This window comes from Oncorhynchus keta, chromosome 12, assembly GCF_023373465.1.
Source record: "Oncorhynchus keta strain PuntledgeMale-10-30-2019 chromosome 12, Oket_V2, whole genome shotgun sequence".
NCBI lineage: Eukaryota > Metazoa > Chordata > Actinopteri > Salmoniformes > Salmonidae > Oncorhynchus > Oncorhynchus keta.
Genome location: NC_068432.1, coordinates 31,489,174 through 31,511,750, shown reverse-complemented (window position 1 = coordinate 31,511,750; position 22,577 = coordinate 31,489,174). Strand labels below are relative to the sequence as shown.

Sequence of the window (22,577 nt, the reverse complement as noted above, 5' to 3'; positions counted from 1 at the left end):
CCTTTGTCAAGCTCCAGTTGAACGTGAGCAGCTAAACTAAATTCCTGGACTTTAAATTTAAGCCCGGATACCCCACAAGGTTCCGATATAAGTAATTTCCCGCATACCATAAGTATATAGCTAGCGAAATTTGATTTTACTCCAGTTTTTCAATCTAAGATATAATACAATTTTTAGGGTAACACACTGTTTGGGACAGGCGCACCGGATAGGGTGGTTCGGCATATTTGATTAAAAAATTGCCATTGCATATTATTTTCAACAAACACCTAGTCAGAACTATATTTTATAGGCTAATGGATCGAATAAATATAAAGCAGATTTATTTTTCCAATCAATTATTGAACCTCCGACGAGTGTTTTCTAATGACACGGTCTGACACCCCCATATGACACAACTTCCAATCAATACAATAATCACCATTTCATATGATGTGCATTTTGTGTATGCAAATGCATCATTGATATCCATTCAAAAGGAATCCAGACAGAAATAGCCTCATTCCACTTCCCCTGACCCATGGACAACCTACTGTATATAGACAGCTACTGAAATAATTACAGAAATGGGATAGGCCAAGGTCCACTATAAAGGCCTGTCACGATGCATACAAATATAAGCCACATTTCGATACCAGTAAGCTAAAGTAGTGTAACGACCCTGGGTTTATAAGCGCGGAAATCGACCCTGCCGCACGAGCATGCTTTTGCGGCACAGTCGATAGCGCGCCGGATCTCGGGCTAGAAGGTCGAAGGTTCGAGACCTGCTCCCTGCCTGTTTCATTACAGTAGCTTACAATATATTTGATTTCCTGTCCATAAATATAAGTTATAATTCACAATAAGTTTGGCCAGGGATGGGCAACCTTTATGGGAGTGGGGCCGTAACAAATCTGAACTCAAGGGGCAGCAGTGACTCGAGGGTCTGCATACCCACGCACGAGCCGGCTCGAGGATTTTGGGGGCCCTAAACAAAATGTTAGCCCCCCTCTTGACATCGTTTTAGACTTCATTTCCTGCAACTCTACACATTTTGCCATAGGGCGTGGAGAACATGTTGCAGTTTTAAATAAAATATGCTGTAATTCTACACATATTGCCACGAGGCAGAGGGAAGATTTTGCAATTTTATAACTAATACCATGCAATTCTAGTAATTTTGCCATAGGTTGGAGAGACATGTTTGCCGTTTTTAATATGGATCTGAGTGAGTGACAAACGAAATCAACGAGGGCCCCCTGGTCGGTAATTTGACCATGATTACTACACGTTTAGATAGGTAAATGCCTATAGCCAGCTATCTAATTGAGTGACTGTCAGTGACTGACATGAGAGGAAAAACTGCTGATGCACAACCAAATTTCGAAATTGCAATTTGTGTATTCTATTATTCTAACTCTCATCAGTAAGTAGAGACCCCAACTGAGTTCCAAACAAAATGTTAGTTTTTGTTTTTATTTTATCCGCGGGCCTACAAGAGGGAAGGCTTTAGCCTACATTCATGCGCAACACCTATGACAATACATTACACACTATAATTGTATGATTGAATGGCAGACTAGATGTTAACTATTATATTTGCTTATTATTTCGTTTTTTTCTTTCTATTTATAGCATTATAATTTGGCGGGTGCAATAGCGGAACATTTCTGCGCGGTATCGGTTTCTTGCTGTTGCATTTAACCGACCCCACTCTAGTCTGTGGATGATGTTGGCAGGTTAGCATAGGAACATCCCATTTTGGTTAGCCTAGCTAGCTATATGTTTTGCATTAGAGCTAAACTAACTAGGTAAAAACGGTTTGTCTCTATTGTCTTTCTGTCGTTTCTTTAGCTGGTAAATATGAAGAAAAAAACAACAGAGAAAAAGGGCCATGTAGTTGCATGGATCAACAAAGCAGAATGGGACCAGGTGCTCGAGTATCTGTACTCAAAGGATTGTGCTTTACAAAAGTATGCATTACACCGAATATCGGCGTGGAAGGGCAGGTAAGGCATTTATTTATTTCGGTAAGGTATTTTATCTTCAGATAATGTTTTCCTGTTGCATAATTACTATTTTGTTAGCTAGATAATTGCAGAATAGTTGGTTAGCTTAGCTTGTAGCTAACGTTAGTTCGTGTCCAACTCATCCCACCACTGCTGTTTTCTAGTGGACAAAGCCGTTCCTAGATGAAAAATATTATCACATTTGATTTATTTTTTCAGATTTGCCCACAACACTCCCATCGCTGTAGAAAGCACAGCAGACCTGGTCAGATGTCAAATACTTGACAGATCAGGAAAACTTGACGCTGACGACCTGGTCTTGCTTTATGGAACAGCACTCATGAGGTTGAAATCGCTTTTTTAATGTTTAAATGTGCTCATACAAGTCCGGTTCATTGTTACATTTTCTCACGTGGCTGCATACTGTTGCAATCAATGATGTATGTATGTATATATACAGTGCCAGTCAACAGTTGGACACCTACTCATTCCAGGGTTTTTATTTTTACTATGTTCTACATTGTAGAATAATAGTGAAGACATCAACTATGAAATAACACACATGGAATTGTGGTAACCAAAAAAAGTGTTTAAACAAATCAAAATAGATTTTAGATTCTTAAAACCTTTGCCTTGATGACAGCTTTGCACACTCTTGGCATTTTCTCAACCAGCTTCATGAGGAATGCTTTTCCAACAGTCTTGAAGGAGTTCCCACAAATGCTGAGCACTTGTTGGCTGCTTTTCCTTCACTCTGCGGTCCAACTCATCCCAAACCATCTCAATTGGGTTGAGGTCTGGTGATTGTGGAGGCCAGGTCATCTGATGCAGCACTCCATCACTCTCCTTCTTGGTCAAATAGCCCTTACGTAGCCTGGATGTGTGTTGGGTCATTGTCCTATTGGAAAAACAAATGATAGTCCCAGTAAGTGCAAACCAGATGGGATGGCATATCGCTGCAGAATTGTGTGGTTCACCTACAGTCTCACAAAGACACGGCGGTTGGAACCAAAAATCTCAAATTTTGACTTTTCACCGGTTCACCATTGCTCGTGTTTCTTGGCCCAACCAAGTCTCTTATTCTTATTGGTGTTCTTTAGTAGTGGTTTCTTTTGCAGCTATTCGACCATAAAGGCCTGATTCACGCAGTCTCCTCTGAACAGCTGATGTTGAGATGTCTGTTACTTGAACTATGTGAATCATTTATTTGGTCTGCAATCTGAGGTGCAGTTAACTCTAATGAATATCCTCTGCAGTAGAGGTAACTCTGGGTATTCCTTTCCAGTGGCAGTCATGAGAACCATTTTCATATAGCACTTGATTGTTTTTGCGACTGCACTTGAAGAAACTTTAAAAGTTCTTAATTTTCCGGATTGACTGACCTTCATGCCTTAAAGTAATGATGGACTGTCATTTTTCTTTGCGTATTTGAGCAGTTCTTTCCATAATATGGACTTGGTCTTTTACCAAATACGGCTATCTTCTGTATACCACCCTTACCTTGCCTCAACACAACTGTTTCCCTCAAACGCATTGAGGAAAGAAATTCAAGGCACACCTGTTAATTGAAATGCATTCCAGTTGACTACCTCGTGAAGCTGGTTGAGAGAATGCGAAGCGTGTGCAAAGCTGTCAAAGGCAAAGGGTGGCTACTTTGAAGAATCTTGTTTTAACACTTTTTTTTGGTTGCATGATTCCATATATTATTTCATAGTGTATGTCTTCACTATTATTCTACAATGTAGAAAATAGTCCAAATAAAGAAAAACCCTTGAATGAGTAGGTGTCCAAACTTTTGACTGGTACTGTGTATAATTTAAAAAACGTGTTTTATTGATTCCTCTATTGGCTTGATATTTTTCTCAATAGGTTTGTCAACTTAATTACAGAGCGTCAGCAGGGGAAAATTGCTCGTCCCCTCAGAAGGCTAGCCAGCAATGTGAGTAATATATGTAATTCTTGCATCATGATTAATAAATCTAATATTACATTTTCCTCTGCTCACTACTCATGAAATTATCATGTCATCTGGGGGACCTCACTATACAGGTGATGGAATAATAAATACATGTTTTTATTCTAATGGCTTTTTTAACAGTTGAAGATCCCTGAGTGGATTGTAAACCTCAGACATGACATTACCCACCGCAAGCTCCCTACCTTGAAATGGTGTCGCAAAGGTGAGCATGAACGAACAGATGAATTTTTCTCTTAAGAATTTCTTAATCTCAGAGACCATGGGTTTTTATCCTCATCATCCTCAATAACAATATGATATCATTCCTACTTTCCATTGTGACTTTGGACTTTCTGCAGTGATCTTACTCTTAGTTGTGTTGATGTCTTTTCTATGTTGCAGGTTGTAAGTTTGTGCTAGAGTGGCTTCAGCAGGAGTACTGGTCCAGGCAGCTGGGCAGTGGGCTGGCTGAGAACTGGGAGTCCCAGTCAGAGGGGGAGGATGGAGAAGATGAGCTTCAGAGGCAGGAGGATGAGCTCATCACCAGACAAAAAGAAATTGAATCCTACAGTAATTTGAACACTTTAGATGCTGCTTATTACCCAGTTACATTTTCAAAGGGTATTTAAAACAGCTTTTTTCCCCTCTCTTTTCAGAGAAGGCACGAGAGTTATTGATATCTTTTGAAAAAGAGCAGTTTCAGGTATTTACACCCCCCGCATTACCCTTTGCCTGTTACATTTTTGTATTGATTTGTGAAATCCCTTAACAGCAGGATTGTTAGGTTTATTTGCACTGTATGCCATGTACGTCAAATGTATGTGAATCATGCATAATCAACATCAAGGATGATATGGTTGTGGGAAGTCCTCAAAACATTTAATCACAATTCATAACCACGTAATCATTTTCCTATGATTGTGAGACTTGCCCACTCAACTCAACCCACTATATTAGAGGGTGAAGACGTCTGTTCTCCAGTCTGCACAGCATTTCCTCTTCCATCTATAAATGAGGGCCTCTCAAGATAGGCATTTTGTTATTGACATCACTCTTGAGTGATTGGGTTTTCTCTACTGCCAGAAATGTTTATAGTGGTTGGTGGTCATTACTCTTTTCTTTTGTTTAGACGTTTGAAGGATTTCTAGAGGAGGACAAACAGGCGAGCTTGTGGCCAGAGCCCTCTGCAGACATGAGCTGGATCCTTGCCCAGATCAAGCACTTTGCACTAGAGTCTAGGTCAGTTAACACATTTATTGTTATTGCAGTGATTGTCAAGTCCACAAACTGCATCAGATTGTATTCTACAAGAATAACGTAATTTAAAAAGCAACGTTCCGGGCCCTCATTGTTCTTTTTCCCATATAGTGAAATACTAATAGATGCATTGATTGAGGATGGATTCATGGTTCCAACCATTGAACAACTGGTGTCACTTAGTGTCGACAACTCGGGTAAGACTGGGATTAGGTAGATTTTCTCCCAATACATTTCTTAAAATAAGTCTGTGTGTAAATCCCATGTTGATTTTATTTACAGATGTTGTAAGACTGGGAACATGTTAAATACTGTAAGCCATACACACTTACCTGAGTGACTAGAATGCCTTTGTTTTTGAAGATGCAGACCCCACTGGTCCCCACCTTCCTCGAGTTGTCCTGCGTTTCTGGCTGCCCCTCCTGAAGGATCTCAACTCTCAGCTCTTCATTCATCTCCTCCTGGAGAAACTATTTGTGGAGCTGCAGCAGCTCTCTGAAGACAACCAGAAACACAGATCCTTCTACATCGCTGGGTGGATTTCTGAGGTCATCCGCTGCAACTCCAACAGTACGATCATTTTCAACCCCAATAACAAAATAACTATGTAAATACAAAACTGCTGGATTTACTGATGTGGATTAATTTTGTTTCTACAGAGAATGAATACCATTATGAATCGAAAATCCAGAGGAAATCCAGACTGAAGGACAAGATCTTTATGAAACGCATCCAGCTGAGGTGGCAGCAACTCCTTGCAGCATGTCTGAATGCTCCCTGCGTGGCCACGCCTCACCTGCTCCAGCAGTAAGTGACTTCATAATGTACATACATCACTGTGTTCTCTACTGTGTTGTACCAGCTTATGAAATATAATTTGTCATTATGTTTGAAAATGACTTACTGTTTGAACTTTTAGGATCCTGGAGGACATGGAACATCCGATGCCCTTGGACACCCGACAGAAGCTACTCAGACTGAGCAGTATCTACACTCAGGGGGCAGACTCGGGGTGTGATTCTCCCATGGAGCATTCAGGCCAGCCTAGCGGTATCTACACCCTGGAGAGCCTGCATGAGAGGTTGCGGGTGCAGTCCAGACGCCAGGTCTACATGATGCACCCAGGAATCGTGTCTGACTCACGCAAGGCCCTGCCAGAGAGGACCGAGGACTTCCAAGAGCACCTGAGCCCAGATGTCCTGGCCGAGAGGGCCGCGGAACTCAGGGGTTCTCCCTGGCAAGTTTGCACAGGTCAGTTCAAATCAAATCAAATTTATTTATATAGCCCTTCGTACATCAGCTGATATCTCAAAGTGCTGTACAGAAACCCAGCCTAAAACCCCAAACAGCAAGCAATGCAGGTGTAGAAGCACGGTGGCTAGGAAAAACTCCCTAGAAAGGCCAAAACCTGGGAAGAAACCTAGAGAGGAACCAGGCTATGTGGGGTGGCCAGTCCTCTTCTGGCTGTGCCGGGTGGAGATTATAACAGAACATGGCCAAGATGTTCAAATGTTCATAAATGACCAGCATGGTCAAATAATAGTAAGGCAGAACAGTTGAAACTGGAGCAGCAGCATGGCCAGGTGGACTGGGGACAGCAAGGAGTCATCATGTCAGGTAGTCCTGGGGCATGGTCCTAGGGCTCAGGTCCTCCGAGAGAGAGAAAGAAAGAAGGAGAGAATTAGAGAACGCACACTTAGATTCACACAGGACACCGAATACGACAGGAGAAGTACTCCAGATATAACAAACTGACCCTAGCCCCCCGACACAAACTACTGCAGCATAAATACTGGAGGCTGAGACAGGAGGGGTCAGGAGACACTGTGGCCCCATCCGAGGACACCCCCGGACAGGGCCAAACAGGAAGGATATAACCCCACCCACTTTGCCAAAGCACAGCCCCCACACCACTAGAGGGATATCTTCAACCACCAACTTACCATCCTGAGACAAGGCTGAGTATAGCCCACAAAGATCTCCGCCACGGCACAACCCAAGGGGGGCGCCAACCCAGACAGGATGACCACAACAGTGAATCAACCCACTCAGGTGACGCACCCCCTGCAGGGACGGCATGAGAGAGCCCCAGTAAGCCAGTGACTCAGCCCCTGTAATAGGGTTAGAGGCAGAGAATCCCAGTGGAAAGAGGGGAACCGGCCAGGCAGAGACAGCAAGGGCGGTTCGTTGCTCCAGAGCCTTTCCGTTCACCTTCCCACTCCTGGGCCAGACTACACTCAATCATATGACCCACTGAAGAGATGAGTCTTCAGTAAAGACTTAAAGGTTGAGACCGAGTTTGCGTCTCTGACATGGGTAGGCAGACCGTTCCATAAAAATGGAGCTCTATAGGAGAAACCCCTGCCTCCAGCTGTTTGCGTCGAAATTCTAGGGACAATTAGGAGGCCTGCGTCTTGTGACCGTAGCGTACGTGTAGGTATGTACGGCAGGACCAAATCAGAGAGATAGGTAGGAGCAAGCCCATGTAATGCTTTGTAGGTTAGCAGTAAAACCTTGAAATCAGCCCTTGCTTTGACAGGAAGCCAATGTAGAGAGGCTAGCACTGGAGTAATATGATCAAATTTTTTTGGTTCTAGTCAGGATTCTAGCAGCCGTATTTAGCACTTACTGAAGTTTATTTAGTGCTTTATCCGGGTAGCCGGAAAGTAAAGCATTGCAGTAGTCTAACCTAGAAGTGACAAAAGCATGGATTAATTTTTCTGCATCATTTTTGGACAGAAAGTTTCTGATTTTTGCAATATTACGTAGATGGAAAACAGCTGTCCTCGAAATGGTCTTGATATGTTCTTTAAAAGAGAGATCAGGGTCCAGAGTAACGCCGAGGTCCTTCACAGTTTTATTTGAGACGACTGTACAACCATTAAGATTAATTGTCAGATTCAACAGAAGATCTCTTTGTTTCTTGGGACCTAGAACAAGCATCTCTGTTTTGTCTGAGTTTAATAGTAGAAAGTTTGCAGCCATCCACTTCCTTATGTCTGAAACACATGCTTCTAGCGAGGGCAATTTTGGGGCTTCACCATGTTTCATTGAAATGTACAGCTGTGTGTCATCCGCATAGCAGTGAAAGTTAACATTATGTTTCAAGAATAACATCCCCAAGAGGTAAAATGTATAGTGAAAACAATAGTGGTCCTAAAACAGAACCTTGAGGAACACCGAAATTTATAGTTGATTTGTCAGAGGACAAACCATTCACAGAGACAAACTGATATCTTTCCGACAGATAAGATCTAAACCAGGCCAGAACATGTCCGCGTAGACCAATTTGGGTTTCCAAACTCTCCAAAAGAATGTGGTGATCGATGGTATCAAAAGCAGCACTAAGGTCTAGGCGCACGAGGACAGATGCAGAGCCTCGGTCCGATGCCATTAAAATGTCATTTACCACCTTCACAAGTGCCGTCTCAGTGCTATGATGGGGTCTAAAACCAGACTGAAGCATTTCGTATACATTGTTTGTCTTCAGGAAGGCAGTGAGTTGCTGCGCAACAGCCTTTTCTAAAATTTTTGAGAGGAATGGAAGATTCGATATAGGCCGATAGTTTTTTATATTTTCTGGGTCAAGGTTTGGCTTTTTCAAGAGAGGCTTTATTACTGCCACTTTTAGTGAGTTTGGTACATATCCAGTGGATAGAGAGACGTTTATTATGTTCAACATAGGAGGGCCAAGCACAGGAAGCAGCTCTTTCAGTAGTTTAGTTGGAATAGGGTCCAGTATGCAGCTTGAAGGTTTAGAGGCCATGATTATTTTCATCATTGTGTCAAGAGATATAGTACTAAAACACTTGAGCGTTTCTCTTGATCCTAGGTCCTGGCAGAGTTGTGCAGACTCAGGACAACTGAGGTTTGGGGGAATACGCAGGTTTAAAGAGGAGTCCGTAATTTGCTTTCTAATAATCATAATCTTTTCCTCAAAGAAGTTCATGAATTTATCACTGCTAAAGTGAAAGTCATCCTCTCTTGGGGAATGCTGCTTTTTAGTTAGCTTTGTGACAGTATCAAAAAGGAATTTTGGATTGTTCTTATTTTCCTCAATTAAGTTAGAAAAATAGGATGATCGAGCAGCAGTAAGGGCTCTTCGGTACTGCACGGTACCGTCTTTCCAAGCTAGTCGGAAGACTTCCAGTTTGGTGTGGCGCCATTTCCGTTCCAATTTTCTGGAAGCTTGCTTCAGAGCTCGGGTATTTTCTGTGTACCAGGGAGCTAGTTTCTTATGAGAAATGTTTTTAGTTTTTAGGGGTGCAACTGCATCTAGGGTATTGCGCAAGGTTAAATCGAGATCCTCAGTTAGGTGGTTCACTGATTTTTGTCCTCTGGCGTCCTTGGGTAGGCAGAGGGAGTCTGGAAGGGCATCAAGGAATCTTTGTGTTGTTTGTGAATTTATAGCACAACTTTTGATGGTCCTTGGTTGCCGTCTGAGCAGATTATTTGTTGCAATTGCAAACGTAATAAAATGGTGGTCCGATAGTCCAGGATTATGAGGAAAAACATTAAGATCCACAACATTTATTCCATGGGACAAAACTAGGTCCAGCGTATGACTGTGACAGTGAGTGGGTCCAGAGACATGTTGGACAAAACCCACTGAGTCGATGATGGCTCCAAAAGCCTTTTGGAGTGGGTCTGTGGACTTTTCCATGTGAATATTAAAGTCACCAAAGATTAGAATATTATCTGCTATGACTACAAGGTCCGATAGGAATTCAGGGAACTCAGTGAGAAACGCTGTATATGGCCCAGGAGGCCTGTAAACGGTAGCTATAAAAAGTGATTGAGTAGGCTGCATAGATTTCATGACTAGAAGCTCAAAAGACAAAAACGTCTTCTTTTTTTTTTTTGTAAATTGAAATTTGCTATCGTAAATTTTAGCAACACCTCCGCCTTTGCGGGATGCACGGGGGATATGGTCACTAGTGTAGCCAGGAGGTGAGGCCTCATTTAAAACAGTAAATTCATCAGGCTTAAGCCATGTTTCAGTCAGGCCAATCACATCAAGATTATGATCAGTGATTAGTTCATTGACTATAATTGCCTTTGAAGTAAGGGATCTAACATTAAGTAGCCCTATTTTGAGATGTGAGGTATCATGATCTCTTTCAGTAATGACAGTTCAGTTGTCATGCCAATTTGCAGAACATGAATCTGATCATCTGATTCCACAATATTTCATTAGAATATTACATTTGATCTAAATAGGTTTGTTTTCTCACCTGTCTAGACAAAGTCCAGTGGAAGAACTATCCTCTTGGGAAAGTTCCAGGCCAGTCAGAGGACCCCTCCTGCCTAATGGTAGATAACTTCTCTACCATTATGGTGTTTGACCAGCAGGTGGAAATGGAGAATGCCACTCAGCACAATGCGCATGCAGGGTAAGAAACAAAATGTTTACTATATATCTGTAGGCACCCATAGAAATAAAAGTATGAGTAAGTCAGATCAACCAATCACTAAGCAATTGTACTTAATCTGATCAGTAATGTTTCTCTTAATCTCTCCAGTGTCTCAATGCCACACAGAGTCACCACGGATGGGCTTCTCTGGACACACAATGACATCAGCAAATTGAAAGCTGGCCTGCAACTGTTTTAAACAAATATGCCAATACTGTAAAATAAAGGCCTTCACTGTCATTGCTCTGCAAACGCATTGCATTGTTTCTACTCTGACATGCCGAAAGCATTTGTTTTTTTCCCAGCAAAGGCACGTGGCAAATAAAAGTACTTAAAGAGTACCCAAGACATTGTATTACGTTATTTTGATTTTAAATATTAAATTCCATCTTACTTGCAAACACAAGGTTCATGAATCCCTGTTATGCCACTAATGTCAATTACAATTGGCTAATTCAGTCAGTCAGAACAGTGTTCTGGAAATCAGTGTGTGGCACAAATAAATCAAATCAAAGTTTGTCACATGCACAGGACACAGTACCATTTAATTGCTTACAAGTTCTTATAACAAAGGTGACTAGTTTCAGCAGCCATCTGAACCACTCTGCTGGCCCTTGGATGGGAAACTGCTATAGAATATCAAAATTCCGTTGGACATTACGAGAACACTTGACACGGCCAACAAAAGAACACTGTATAAACATAGTCTTGCTTTATTTGAGGAAACAAACACTTCGTCATTGAGACTTACATTTTGTTTGAGCCAACAGACCCAAAGAGTTCGTTTTGTCTTTTGGTAATTGTTTTGTCACTTAAAACAATTTTAAAAGCAATGCATTTAATTCAACATGGAAGAGAACAAACTACTGCAGCTCATAACACACGGCCTAGTTGTCAACTCACTCTTATAACCCTTTTACATTGCAAAACCACAATACAAGACAGTTCAATGTAACTTTAGGACATGAGAGCTGCACTAATTCACAAATCTGACTTGGTAAGCGCATTTATCATTCATAATAGCACACATCAATATTGTTTTTGTAAATCTCATAGTACCTGAGAATTTATATTGTGGGTGTATGAGAATTTACCATTTCAGGTAAGCTGATATATTTAGAACACAATTCAAGGTTAATCTACACATTGGAAATTTCTGTAGTTTTTCAAACATCTACCTGCTGTGTTCAATTCCAACAAAATCAACTGCAAGTTGCTCAGACCACCAATATCAGACTGAAATCAGTCAGTCATCACAAACAAGCCTATCTTGTAAATTCAAATGTAATTACAAAGGCTCACAGCAAAAATATAATTTCTCATTTGAAACAATAGAATTTAAACCAATATACTCTCACATGCTTTAAAATACTTAAGGCTAGATCAAGTGCCACTGGTGAGAGTCACAGATTTCTAAAGTAAACCACAAATCAATAGTTATAATCTTGTCACCAAAAAAGGGGGTTATCCATCAAATATTTTTCCATGGGTTTTACCCATGTCCAATCAGAGGTCATTGACGCGGTCTCATAAATACTAAATCATACTGACACAGTCACTCGACTTTACTGTGGCAGTAGCCTAAGAGTTGAATATAGTATTATGGGTCAAATTATTATTTTTAAAAAAGTATAATAAATAACCCCCTAGGTGTCGTAACCCAAGCATATATGACTGACATTGCAACCTATTCAGTTTTCTGTGCAGCAATTAAAAGTTAACCAGTTTTGGCATGTTTTTCAATATGTCAATACATTTAAATATAGATGGTATCAACACAGGAATAGAGCAGATATGGATAAAAAAGTTAGTCACATTTTTTACCAAGCTGCTTGGGTTACAACACAGCAAAAAAACATTGATGCAACAAGTTAAATAGCGCATTGAAACGGTACAATGAGTGGTCATTTCAGTATTAATACATACACAGAGAAAGGACACGATGCTTACAGCTGCACACAGGGTATCTATGCACTTCCATGTAGCACATAAGTGTCCCTGTAAATAAACTACTGTGCCCAGTAAGAAAAAGTACATACCAATGGGCTACTCCCAGTGACACACAGTGTCACAAACATTATGGCATTGTATTTTTTTTCCTTAAAACTTAATGATACTGTACATTTCATAAATATATTTTACAATCGAGAAAGATACAATTTGTATCAACAAACAAAGGTCATTTCTAGACATTTTAGGCGTTGTTGTTTGCGGCACTTCAAAATGGGGGGCTCTTCTACTCTCATCAAAAATATGAAACATGCACGTCATGTCAAAAATAAACCAAATATGAACGTGCATTAGATATGGCCCCAGTCCTTGATTCCAGATCATATTTTACTCACTGAGAAAAGAAACAATTCCATAAGTCTTTAGAAATGATATTATAACCAACATATTTCACATCATGTGAAACCTTTCAAACACGATGGAAAGTAGTGAGGGGAAAGGTAGGCACGCAAACTGTAAGCCAAATGCCAGAAACAACCCTGACGGCAGCCTCGCATTCTGAGTGTTTCACAGGAAGAAACATTTAGGCAGTGTGTCACACCTTCTCATGAAGAGACAACAGGCCCAACATGGCCTGCTCTTAGTTCATGAAAAAACAAAAGTCAACAAAGCCCCAAAATTCTTTTGGGCAAATAACATTCAGAAATGTTTTTTTTTGTTTTCTTTACATGTGTTAATTTATATGGGTTGTCACTCAGCATTAATAAGGAAATGGATGCTTTTCTTTAAAGCATTTTGCCAAAGAGACTTCACCAGTTCCTTAGTAATTACAAATAAGTCATGTTAGACACAATGGAAGTGCCATTAAGTCACATGCCAGTTCCCAATGATATATACACATGCTCAAAATGATTCCAATAATGTTCATGTAACACAGTTACATTAATGTAACTAATCAACACAGCAAGCCATACAATATACCATAGGAAAGGCTTACAACACTGGTGTGATGTTACACTATTATCCAATCAATTGTCTGCTTCAAAACTATAATTGCTTTATAATGACAAGGTCAATTATCTATCTTTTTGGCATTATTTCAGCAGCTTTGAAATGGCTTTCATGTGTCATATGAGCACAGGTGTTTTAAGTCTGATCTTTCCCAGTTCTAGTTTGGCTTGCTTATATACGTGCACTCACAAGTTCTACCAAAATAGTAGCTTTGTAAAGTGAGATTGAGAAAATATATATATATAATTCTAAATACTTACAGTGCTTAACATTTAAAAAGCAAAAGAGACTGACCTCAACAACATAAGGATATTCATTGAAATCCATTAAACAATGACTGGAGAAGTGAGGTCATTCAGATATAAGGCCATTAAAAAGTTCATGCTCTGAGGTATGGTTGCACTCACTTCCCTCTGTCTTTTACCACAAATCATTGCACAATAAACAACAAAGTCACATAGTATTTACATCAGTGTCAGATATGCACAATATTATCTAGGTATAGTGAACTAATTCCTCACTGTATCAAATGATAGAGGACTACGTTTAAATTCAAATACATAATCTTACCATCAATCAAAGTTTCCCTTACATTTGATTATAATGATTTTGGGTTTCTGAATTTCATGAGGAGAAATTGTTTTGATGACAATCAAATAACTTCAAATATAGAATACTAATACTATTCAGACAATTGTAGCTTAAAAAATAAAATAAAAACACTTAATGGCAAGACCTCAGCTTCGTGACAATGACAGCAGCGAGTTGTTGTGGGTCCGTTAGATGAGGGTTTTTCTCCATGACAGAGTGCACCACGAAAGCAGGGAAGATGTTGCAGAGGTTGCGGTATGTTTGGTACTGGTGCTCTGGGATGACATGGCGCTCCTGGTGCTCGGCTTGAGGCGGGTTCTCCCACGGAGACCTCCAGATCTGCTCCATCTTGTCAGGCATGCTGCGGACCATCACCCGCTCACAACACGGCTGCATCGGGCTGTTACTCAGGGGGTACGAGTGGTATCCATAGGATTCACTGCCGCAGGGCAGCGGATCCCAGCTGGCATGCTGCTCGCGGCACAGTGGGGGTCTCCGCTGCCTCATGGGGTTACTCTCGTACAGCCTGGAGTCTGAGATGCTGTCCATGCGTGTCATGCCCAGGGAGCGTCCCGGTTGTGAGGACTGTGACGGGAGGACATTCTGAGGTAAGGGGTAGTCCCCTGGGCAGCTGGACCTGGCCCCAACAGCAGGGTGCTGGACATGCGGTGCCAGGTGGGATATGGACTGCTTCCTGCTTGGACCCTGCTTAGGCTGCTCAGGGCCATAGCTCTGCACTCGGGTCAGGGCCTCGTGGTGGAACCCCCCATGGGAGAAGGCCTGGAGTCTGCTCTGTGCAGGAGACTGCTGCCCCTTTATGCTCTCATCCAGGCTACTGTCCACTGAGCTCATGTATAATTCCCCATAAGAGGAGAAGGAGTCACTGTTCGAGTGGCTGAGGCAGGGCTCAGGGCAATGCTGGCTGGGATTTCGCTGATAAATCCCATGCTCATGCTCCATGCTACAGAAGCTGTCCACGTTGTGCATGCTGCTCATGCTCATGTTAGAAAAATCACTAAGCATAGAGTAGTATCCATGGTCTGTGCTCACAGAATCATATTTAGGAAACTGTTCACTGTAAGTGACAGAAGCACCATGGCTGTTGGTGACTAGGATGGGTGGGTGTGGGTACTGTACACTAGACATGTGTTCCAGGGAGCTGTGGGTGAACTGGAGGGAGCCGGGTACTGGGCTGCTGGCTGATCGAGTGTTCAAGGCACCAGCCCCGTGGCTCTTAGCAGGCTGCATGGTGGGCACACTGAGGGCAGACACGAGGGAAGGCACAGAATTTGCCTCAGGCTTACGGACAGCAGACAGTCTCTCCTCTGGCTCGCAGGCCACTGAGCGGATGCTGGGATCAGACTGGCGCTTGGGGGCCACACGTTTAGCCTCAGAGCCACTGTCCCCCTTAGCTGTGGTGGGTCCAGTGCCACACTTGGCCAGGGCCCCCTCGCTCATTGTCTTTACAGCAGACAACTTGGCAAACGCTCTCAGTTCATCAGCCACTGACCGCTGAGGCTGGTTTGCACGCTCTGGGTGATAGTACTTGCACTTATGTCCATAAGTGCATTTTTTCCCTGTTCAAGGTGATATAAAAGAGAGCACAAGTTAAACAATATTGACATCAGCAGTACAACCACGAAAATAAAACCATAATTTGTTGAGACAACCTACCATATGGACAGGGTTGCTTTTTGTGCTCTGGAACAACAGGACGCTTGCGGAGGAAATTCTCTAAACTTGGACCATGTCTTCCTAAAGGATCATCAGGTGGCATGAATCTGAAACATAAAAGGAGAATATGCTTAGTCATTCTGTAGTTAATTATACTCCCTACCCAAGTCGCTGAGGGCTCTGATTACTTACTTATCATTGACAAATGAGTACATCAGCAGTCGCTCCTCTATGAACTTCTTCCACTCTGGCTTCTCATTCTGTAAGTCCCTGTAGTTGTCATTTGACACAATAATGCCATCAGAGTCACAGGCCAGCTTCACTATGAAGCGATCATCATAGCACACCACTCTCCTTCCTTGGACTCTTCTAGATGGGGTGAACACTAGGATCTTTTCTTTCTCTAGCTTCCGCAAAATGTCTTGGTCTGTGAAAAGAAAAGCATTAAATCAGTGAAGAACAGCAGTGTACAAATTGTTACATAGAACTATGTAGGCCTATGTACCTGTGGTTTCACATTGACATTTTCATATGCATTGCATTTGAACACAAACTCAAATTAATTGTGGATAAACATTTATCCAAATTCATGTTATTGTTCATTCAGAATTATATACTTAAAATGTTAGTTATTTTTCAAACTGTGGGTCGTGCTTTTTTGCACGGGGAAAATGGAGCTCAATGTCCAAACATGTTGATTAAAAAAGCACACACACACAGATACCCCCCACCCCTCCCCCAACACAGACACTTTTTAGAAAACATCTTGTCTAATGTGGCTAATTGAAGTAGAGCTTTAGTACCTGTAATGGGGGCGTCAGGTCTCGACTGCTCTTTCCTCCAGGCAGGAACAAACACTGTGATGTCTTTGTGTCCTTTCTCCACAAACCAATCAACAGCCAATTGGATACCAAGGCAAGAGAACACCTCTTTGTTTCCATGGCTACAAAACAACACAACCAAATCTAGTAAAAGGTCTGCTTGTAAAGCTAATTCAATTACAGCCATAAAAAAAACAAGATGGCTCAGAACATTCTGCATGAGGCGAGATTTGTTTTGATTGTGTGCGTCTAATAGAGACTTACCTCATCGCCACATTCGATCCATCAATGACGATAGGCCTGAGATTATCATAAGGATCCACAGAATCATCTTCAAGTGACACCTCTGGACTGACAGCCTCTTTGACACAGGGGCCTCCACGGGAGACGAACGTGCCGGTGTTACTGCTGGCTTGAACCTCCGGTTCTCCTTTATTACCAAGCCTTACAAGCTCAGCCAGAATGTCATTGATAAGGGCACCAGCCCCTAACTTGTTCAGCACGGTCTCCACCTGTTCACCTGAGTATCCCAGCTTCAAGGCAAACTCCATCTTGGTTTGGTACTCCTTGTCACTGGCATGTTTAAGCACTGCAGTGGCCTTGGTGTCTTCAATGCGGAGCTCTGGTAGAGTGCAGCTCTGGGAGAAGCTGGGCCGGTCCAGGCATGGAGAGCGACAGAGCTGCCGGTGAGGCTTGGTGGCACTGAAGGACTCTTTCCTCTTACAGCCGCCACTGTTCAGCTGCAGCTGATGCTGCTCCTCTGACTCGCTCTCTGAGCTGCTTCCCTCCTCAGACTCCCCACTGGGCTGCTGGGCCTCAGTCAGCTCAGGGGCCTCTTCCCTGCATGGGTGTTTCTCCATTTTGATCTTCTCCACCATCGACCATGCAGTCATCACGTTCCTCTCGCCACCGGAGATGTCCACCACATGCTCCCTCACCTCCACCACAGCCTGAGAATCATACTCGATGGCTGACTTCAGCGCAGCCAGCTGTATGTGTAAAGCCAACGTTAGACGCTCCCTCTTTCGGTGAGCTGGCGAAATTAAGGACACTATGTAATCCTGGAGGAAAACAAAGGGTAATTGTCAATAAATCACCAAACTGGCCAAATGTCATCCCTGTCTATAAGTACAAAATTAAATGCATGTCTAATTCATGTGTAAATGTTAAGTATGGCCTCAGAGGAAATCTAAGGTCCCTGAACTCCCCATGAAATGTAAAAACTGGAATGGTGCAATGCACCAGACTCTTCAATAAATTGATGTGTCAATGTTAATTGTATCTGTTCCTGTTCAAATAAAATATAAATCTTATCCATTGTCATTGACTTAATGTAAAGGCTGAGATGCATGAGATTACATGAGCATTTAAACAATAAATATGCATACAGACCCAAGTGCTTTAAAACAAATGGAAACGGATTGCATGTGCTCCTGAAACCGGTACTTCCCCAGGTCTTGCAGATAGTAGATTGAGAGCTACTTCCATTAGTGCTTCAAGAGGCTCAGCCCATGAAATGGGTTGCCTAGCAACACAGCCCTGTCATCAGCTAACTGCTTTTTAGCAGTCACGACGAACAGAACACAGTCCATCTTTCTCTAGGCAGCCTGGCAAACATGGTTAACGTAGCATGCCTCAAAATATGAGATTTACAATGTAAAACACTAGTAATATTAGGCGCATAAATCAATGTAAGAAACAAACACAACAAAAGCATTAATTGAGTACATTGCTACATATTTTGCCCAGTTTTATACAGATTGTATCCTAACCACCACATTGTCAAGAGCCAAAGCTAAGGGAAAAACAGATATTTGATAATCACATAAAAACAGAAAATGTCCATCTCTAGTAGTCTTTCTATGGTGTTCTTCTATCAAAGGGTAAAAATAATATAATGAGCCTTATGCTTATGATGAGCCTAAAGGTTTTATTGACTTACATAGAGAGCCTAATTATTTCCCCACCTCATATCAAAGAAAGTGAGTCAAGACTCTATAGAAAACACAAGATAATAGAGTAGATCTGGCCTGAGAAAGTGGTGGAATGAAACTACTGTACTTGATCCTTAGAACAAATATAGCTAGGCTATACATTATATGAACAATAACCTATTGGGAAAAGATGAGCACATTCAATAACAAAAGTGGCAGATTATTTTCAGATGCCCTCACAACATCAACACAAAGACATTTGTGTATATGTAGGAAACCTGGTAGCTACCCCCCACAACAATAATGATGTGTTGGAATTTCCTGGCATTACATGGCATAACAGCAAAGAAGCCCCATCCTTTCCCCCCTCCACAGAACAGGCTGAAGCACAGCAAGGCCACAAGACTAAAGCACTGCACATGCACAGGCTTGTGCAGCCCTGTCTCATAGCAACAAGTGGAACATGTGCCTTCAGAAGCACTAGATGGTTGGTCAAGCTGAAACGTAAATGGATGCTGAGGCCCCACAGCGAAGCTGCAAAGTACAGATATGCTGCAGTAATAGGTCTCTAAAGCACACAACACCATGAGTAACTCAAAACGATGTCAAATAAGGGGTCATTTAAGTAGCTATGATGAGGTTTGCAACATTAGTGGGAAATGTTCGTAGCTGGTGCTGCTTACAGAATGAACGTTAGAACGGATTCATTGGTGTCTAAGGTGAGCTAATACTGATTAGATAGATAGCAAGATCCTACGAGTTTATTTGGCATCACGTTTCAGAAACATTCGTGCAAAAGGTAGCTAGATGGGCTAGTTAATACTACTAGCTAGCTCACAATCATATCAAAGAAATAAATACCTGTGATCATATTTCCCATACATTACTGGTAACGTTAACGTCGTTGGCTAGATGAGATATATATATATATATATGCCATTTAGCTGACGCTTTTATCCAAAGCGACTTACAGTCATGTGTGCATACATTCTACGAGACCTGTAGACACTAGCTAGCTAGCTAACACATTAGCTGAAAAGCGTCCAACAGAAATGAACCACATCATTTAGGTCAATTTTGGCACTGTAATAATGGCATCTATTCAGAGCAACAAAAAAAATACTCAAACAAGTTGTATAGCACTAGCTAACTACGTTTGCGAAGTAGCTAACGTTAGCTACTATTAGCTAGTTAGCTAAGAATGTAGCAGTAACGTTAGTTAACGTATACCAGCTAGCTAACGTTAGCAACATAAGACTGAAAACAAAAAGGACATGTAACTCTAGTCAGACGTTACCAACTCCACTACAATAACAGATGAGCTTAATAGGCTAACCTTCGTTAGTACTAGTTAGCTGCAAACATTAGCCTGCTAGCTAGCGAACGTTACTCTCCAGTCCAGAGATAGATAGGCTGTTAAACACAAAGCATATGTTAACGTCCCAGAAAAGTTACATACTTTTGCCTTGGTGCAGTCATCTTCCTCGCCCTCTCCGACACGAACTATGATTATATTGCTGGTGCTGACATTTGCGCTGTCGCAGTTTGACTCAGCGGATCCGTAGCTGACCCTCACCCGGAAAATACGCTCAATGTGCTGGATGGAGCGGTGAAGCAATGGGCCTGCATTTGCGGGCACTGCCAGCTCCAAAACCATTTATTATGATAAATCAACGACTCACGAATACAACGCACTCAGCTGTCTCACGAATTGCTTAGCTGTGATGTTTTGTTCAGAATGTAGTAAAGTAGATGTATTTAAGTTATATAGCTAGCTAGCTATTACAGTCTATTCACGAACATTACAGCTAGCTAAATATCATTCATCATCCCCTCCCTTCATCGTTTCTGACAGCCTCCCACATACTGTCTCTTAGCAACAAGTAGGACGCCCTCTGACGCCGATTCCGTGCAATGTCTGCTGAACTAAAAATAAACATTCTGGGGCCGTTCCAGGTCGTCTTTTTGCAATCCCGCTGCATAGAGGATCATATTTGAGATTATCTGCAGACGGAATTTGCAGAAGGAATTACCACCTCATAAAGTCAGTCCACTTTAATCAACACAGACTGTTTTAACTGCACATTCAATTTGGCTATTTATTTTCAGCAAACTTTAAAAAGTATTAGCAGACTCACATGGCCTCAAATATCATAACTCTTGTTTTGGTGGGCATTCCATCTACAGGCTGTTATCATTTGAAATGTGCATGTCTTACTAAATACTACCCCCCATTCCTTATTATCTAGGCTACTGTATCACAATGTCCTATGTAAAACTGTTTTTAGCCTCGACACTAATGACTGTCATAAGGTAGTTGAATATCTGCGCATCCCCTGAACCCCAAGCTGTGCCCTCCTATGTACTTATCCTTCACTTCCCCCAACTCATTTTCAAGAGATTACCACAATCCCCTCTTTACCTAGGTTTATTCAGAGATTGCAACCTCCGTCCATTGTCCTTCCCTCCCGCTGTTTTGCCCCACACACCAGTAAGTACACTCTTTTGAAAACATCTGGGATACATCACAAAAGACTTTAACTCCAAATCTTCTGGCCATCCTGAAGACAAAGCTTGTTTGCAGCCCAAAACATTGGAAGGCTATTGTTTTAGCATTCTATCGTGGTACCCATACGTAAAAAGTGTCTTCGAAATAGCATATGATTAACTTTGCAATATCATGAGTAGGGCTCCTTTTGACAATATGGGCCTATGGGATGATTGTCATGCTATGTATTAGTCACTATAGTACAGTGGGATTTTAGACTGTTTGGAATCCTTATTACAGGATCAGAGTTAAGACTTAAGACAAAAAAAATTTAAAAATACATTTTATTTACACTGATATCCACTGAAATCAGTGGATAATAAACATTCCATAAATAACTCTTAGACAAGGCAAGTGGGCACTCAAAAAATGACTGTCATGTGGCAAAAAGTTGTCCATAGAGTAATCGCCTCATATTGTGACACCTGTGTACAACTGTTCTGTGTGCATTGGAGTCTGAGGGATGGAATGGACCAGTTGGTGTCCGTACATTGAGCGGTTATCTAAGAATGGAGCCATTAGCAACGTGTGCTCTGGGGGCATCCCATAGTTTAGATATGGCTGATAGAATGGACCAGGGGGCTGCGGGTGAGGCACATACTGGTTAGACTGTGTGCTTGAAACAGGGTATCCATTATTCAAAGGCGCAACATACATGTTTACGTTGACATCAGTGCCAGGAGTGGAGGTGGTTGGTTGTCTTGGGGGTGCCAATGTTGATCTTCCTGTTGAGCTGGAACTAGACTGGCGAGATGGAGTCATGCTCTCTGGAGATGGCCCTCCAGATTCCAAAAGGCTGGTCTGGAAGGGTGCTGATGCATTTTGACGATCCTGTGCCTTTGGCTTTAGGCACTGGCAGCAACATATGGATACAATGGTACCAAGTAGCACAAAGGACAGAAATGTGCTCACAACTATCACAAATGGCAAGTAGGCGGGTACTGGAGGGGAAAAAAGATAGAACAAATTGTAAATGCTGAACCACAAACCACGATCGATGAATTGTATACATTGAACCAAAATTACTATGCCTGCTATTTACTTTTAACATAAATGCTTTAACCTTTCCAAGGGAGAGATCATTTAGCCATTACATTTTAAATGTTGAATAAACCAAAAATAGAAAATGTTGACACAAAATCTTACCCGTTGGTGTCATGTTGATTGTGTTATCGTTTTCAAATTCAAAAAATTCTTCCAGGTCACAGGAGCTCTGATCCAGCCTCGCCTCCACCGCCGTGCAACAGTAGCGGAGAGCACAGGTCCCACAGCAGTACTTTGCATCCTGGCCGTCATACTGCTCTGGACACTGGAAGCCCTTGTGCCAGATCTTGTAAGAGTCGGACCAGCCATGGCAATACTCTCCTGAGCTGGCCACAATATGTTTGTGCATCAAAGAGAAAAATAAATATAAAGCAATTAAAAAACGCAT

At 41.9% G+C, this 22,577-nt stretch overlaps 3 protein-coding genes and 1 long non-coding RNA gene across 6 annotated transcripts; 2 read left to right on the top strand and 2 right to left on the bottom strand.

Annotated features, from left to right (window-relative positions):
* The first annotated feature begins 1,387 nt into the window (after positions 1 to 1,387).
* las1l (LAS1 like ribosome biogenesis factor) lies at positions 1,388 to 10,957 on the top strand. 3 transcript variants are annotated; one of them, XM_052458023.1, is made up of 14 exons: positions 1,388 to 1,405; positions 1,834 to 1,988; positions 2,208 to 2,333; positions 3,858 to 3,927; positions 4,087 to 4,168; positions 4,348 to 4,515; positions 4,602 to 4,648; positions 5,075 to 5,184; positions 5,314 to 5,399; positions 5,566 to 5,772; positions 5,862 to 6,009; positions 6,122 to 6,453; positions 10,445 to 10,595; positions 10,725 to 10,957. In XM_052458023.1, the coding sequence occupies exons 2-14, from the start codon at positions 1,843 to 1,845 to the stop codon at positions 10,813 to 10,815; spliced, it is 1,764 nt and encodes a 587-aa protein (XP_052313983.1). In that variant the 5' UTR covers positions 1,388 to 1,405; positions 1,834 to 1,842; the 3' UTR covers positions 10,816 to 10,957. The 3 variants fall into 3 exon arrangements, with proteins under 3 accessions (XP_052313983.1, XP_052313982.1, XP_035638493.1); XM_052458022.1 differs by lacking the exon at positions 1,388 to 1,405 and adding an exon at positions 1,584 to 1,718; XM_035782600.2 differs by lacking the exon at positions 1,388 to 1,405 and having other exon boundaries at positions 1,665 to 1,988; positions 5,572 to 5,772.
* A 2,030-nt stretch (positions 10,958 to 12,987) lies between these two features.
* LOC118391322 (probable ribonuclease ZC3H12B) lies at positions 12,988 to 20,485 on the bottom strand. The gene is made up of 6 exons (XM_035782598.1): positions 20,057 to 20,485; positions 16,928 to 17,724; positions 16,646 to 16,785; positions 16,035 to 16,269; positions 15,843 to 15,949; positions 12,988 to 15,745 (listed from the first exon to the last, which is right to left on the bottom strand). Exons 1-6 carry the CDS (start codon positions 20,252 to 20,254, stop codon positions 14,301 to 14,303), a joined length of 2,922 nt encoding a protein of 973 aa, XP_035638491.1. The 5' UTR covers positions 20,255 to 20,485; the 3' UTR covers positions 12,988 to 14,300.
* Positions 17,742 to 22,490, top strand: LOC127906320 (uncharacterized). Its single transcript, XR_008060889.1, has 3 exons — positions 17,742 to 19,316; positions 21,024 to 21,088; positions 22,347 to 22,490. It is a non-coding gene; the product is annotated as an uncharacterized LOC127906320 (long non-coding RNA).
* On the bottom strand, positions 21,511 to 22,577 carry shisa2a (shisa family member 2a). Its single transcript, XM_035782597.2, has 2 exons — positions 22,292 to 22,577; positions 21,511 to 22,086 (listed from the first exon to the last, which is right to left on the bottom strand). Exons 1-2 carry the CDS (start codon positions 22,575 to 22,577, stop codon positions 21,557 to 21,559), a joined length of 816 nt encoding a protein of 271 aa, XP_035638490.1. The 3' UTR covers positions 21,511 to 21,556.

Bases quoted from the DNA above. Each gene is read 5' to 3' on its own strand.
- shisa2a (XM_035782597.2), bottom strand. From the start codon at position 22,577: ATGCGTTTTTTAATTGCTTTATATTTATTTTTCTCTTTGATGCACAAA. The intron at 22,087-22,291 runs GTAAGATTTTGT...TTTCCCCTCCAG, and splicing joins AATCAACATGACACCAACGG to TACCCGCCTACTTGCCATTT.
- las1l (XM_052458023.1), top strand. From the start codon at position 1,843: ATGAAGAAAAAAACAACAGAGAAAAAGGGCCATGTAGTTGCATGGATC. The intron at 6,010-6,121 runs GTAAGTGACTTC...TTGAACTTTTAG, and splicing joins ACGCCTCACCTGCTCCAGCA to GATCCTGGAGGACATGGAAC. The intron at 10,596-10,724 runs GTAAGAAACAAA...TAATCTCTCCAG, and splicing joins CAGCACAATGCGCATGCAGG to TGTCTCAATGCCACACAGAG.
- LOC118391322 (XM_035782598.1), bottom strand. From the start codon at position 20,254: ATGGTTTTGGAGCTGGCAGTGCCCGCAAATGCAGGCCCATTGCTTCAC. The intron at 16,270-16,645 runs GTACTAAAGCTC...TTCTTTTCACAG, and splicing joins ACCTGACGCCCCCATTACAG to ACCAAGACATTTTGCGGAAG. The intron at 15,746-15,842 runs GTAGGTTGTCTC...CACCTTGAACAG, and splicing joins AAAGCAACCCTGTCCATATG to GGAAAAAATGCACTTATGGA.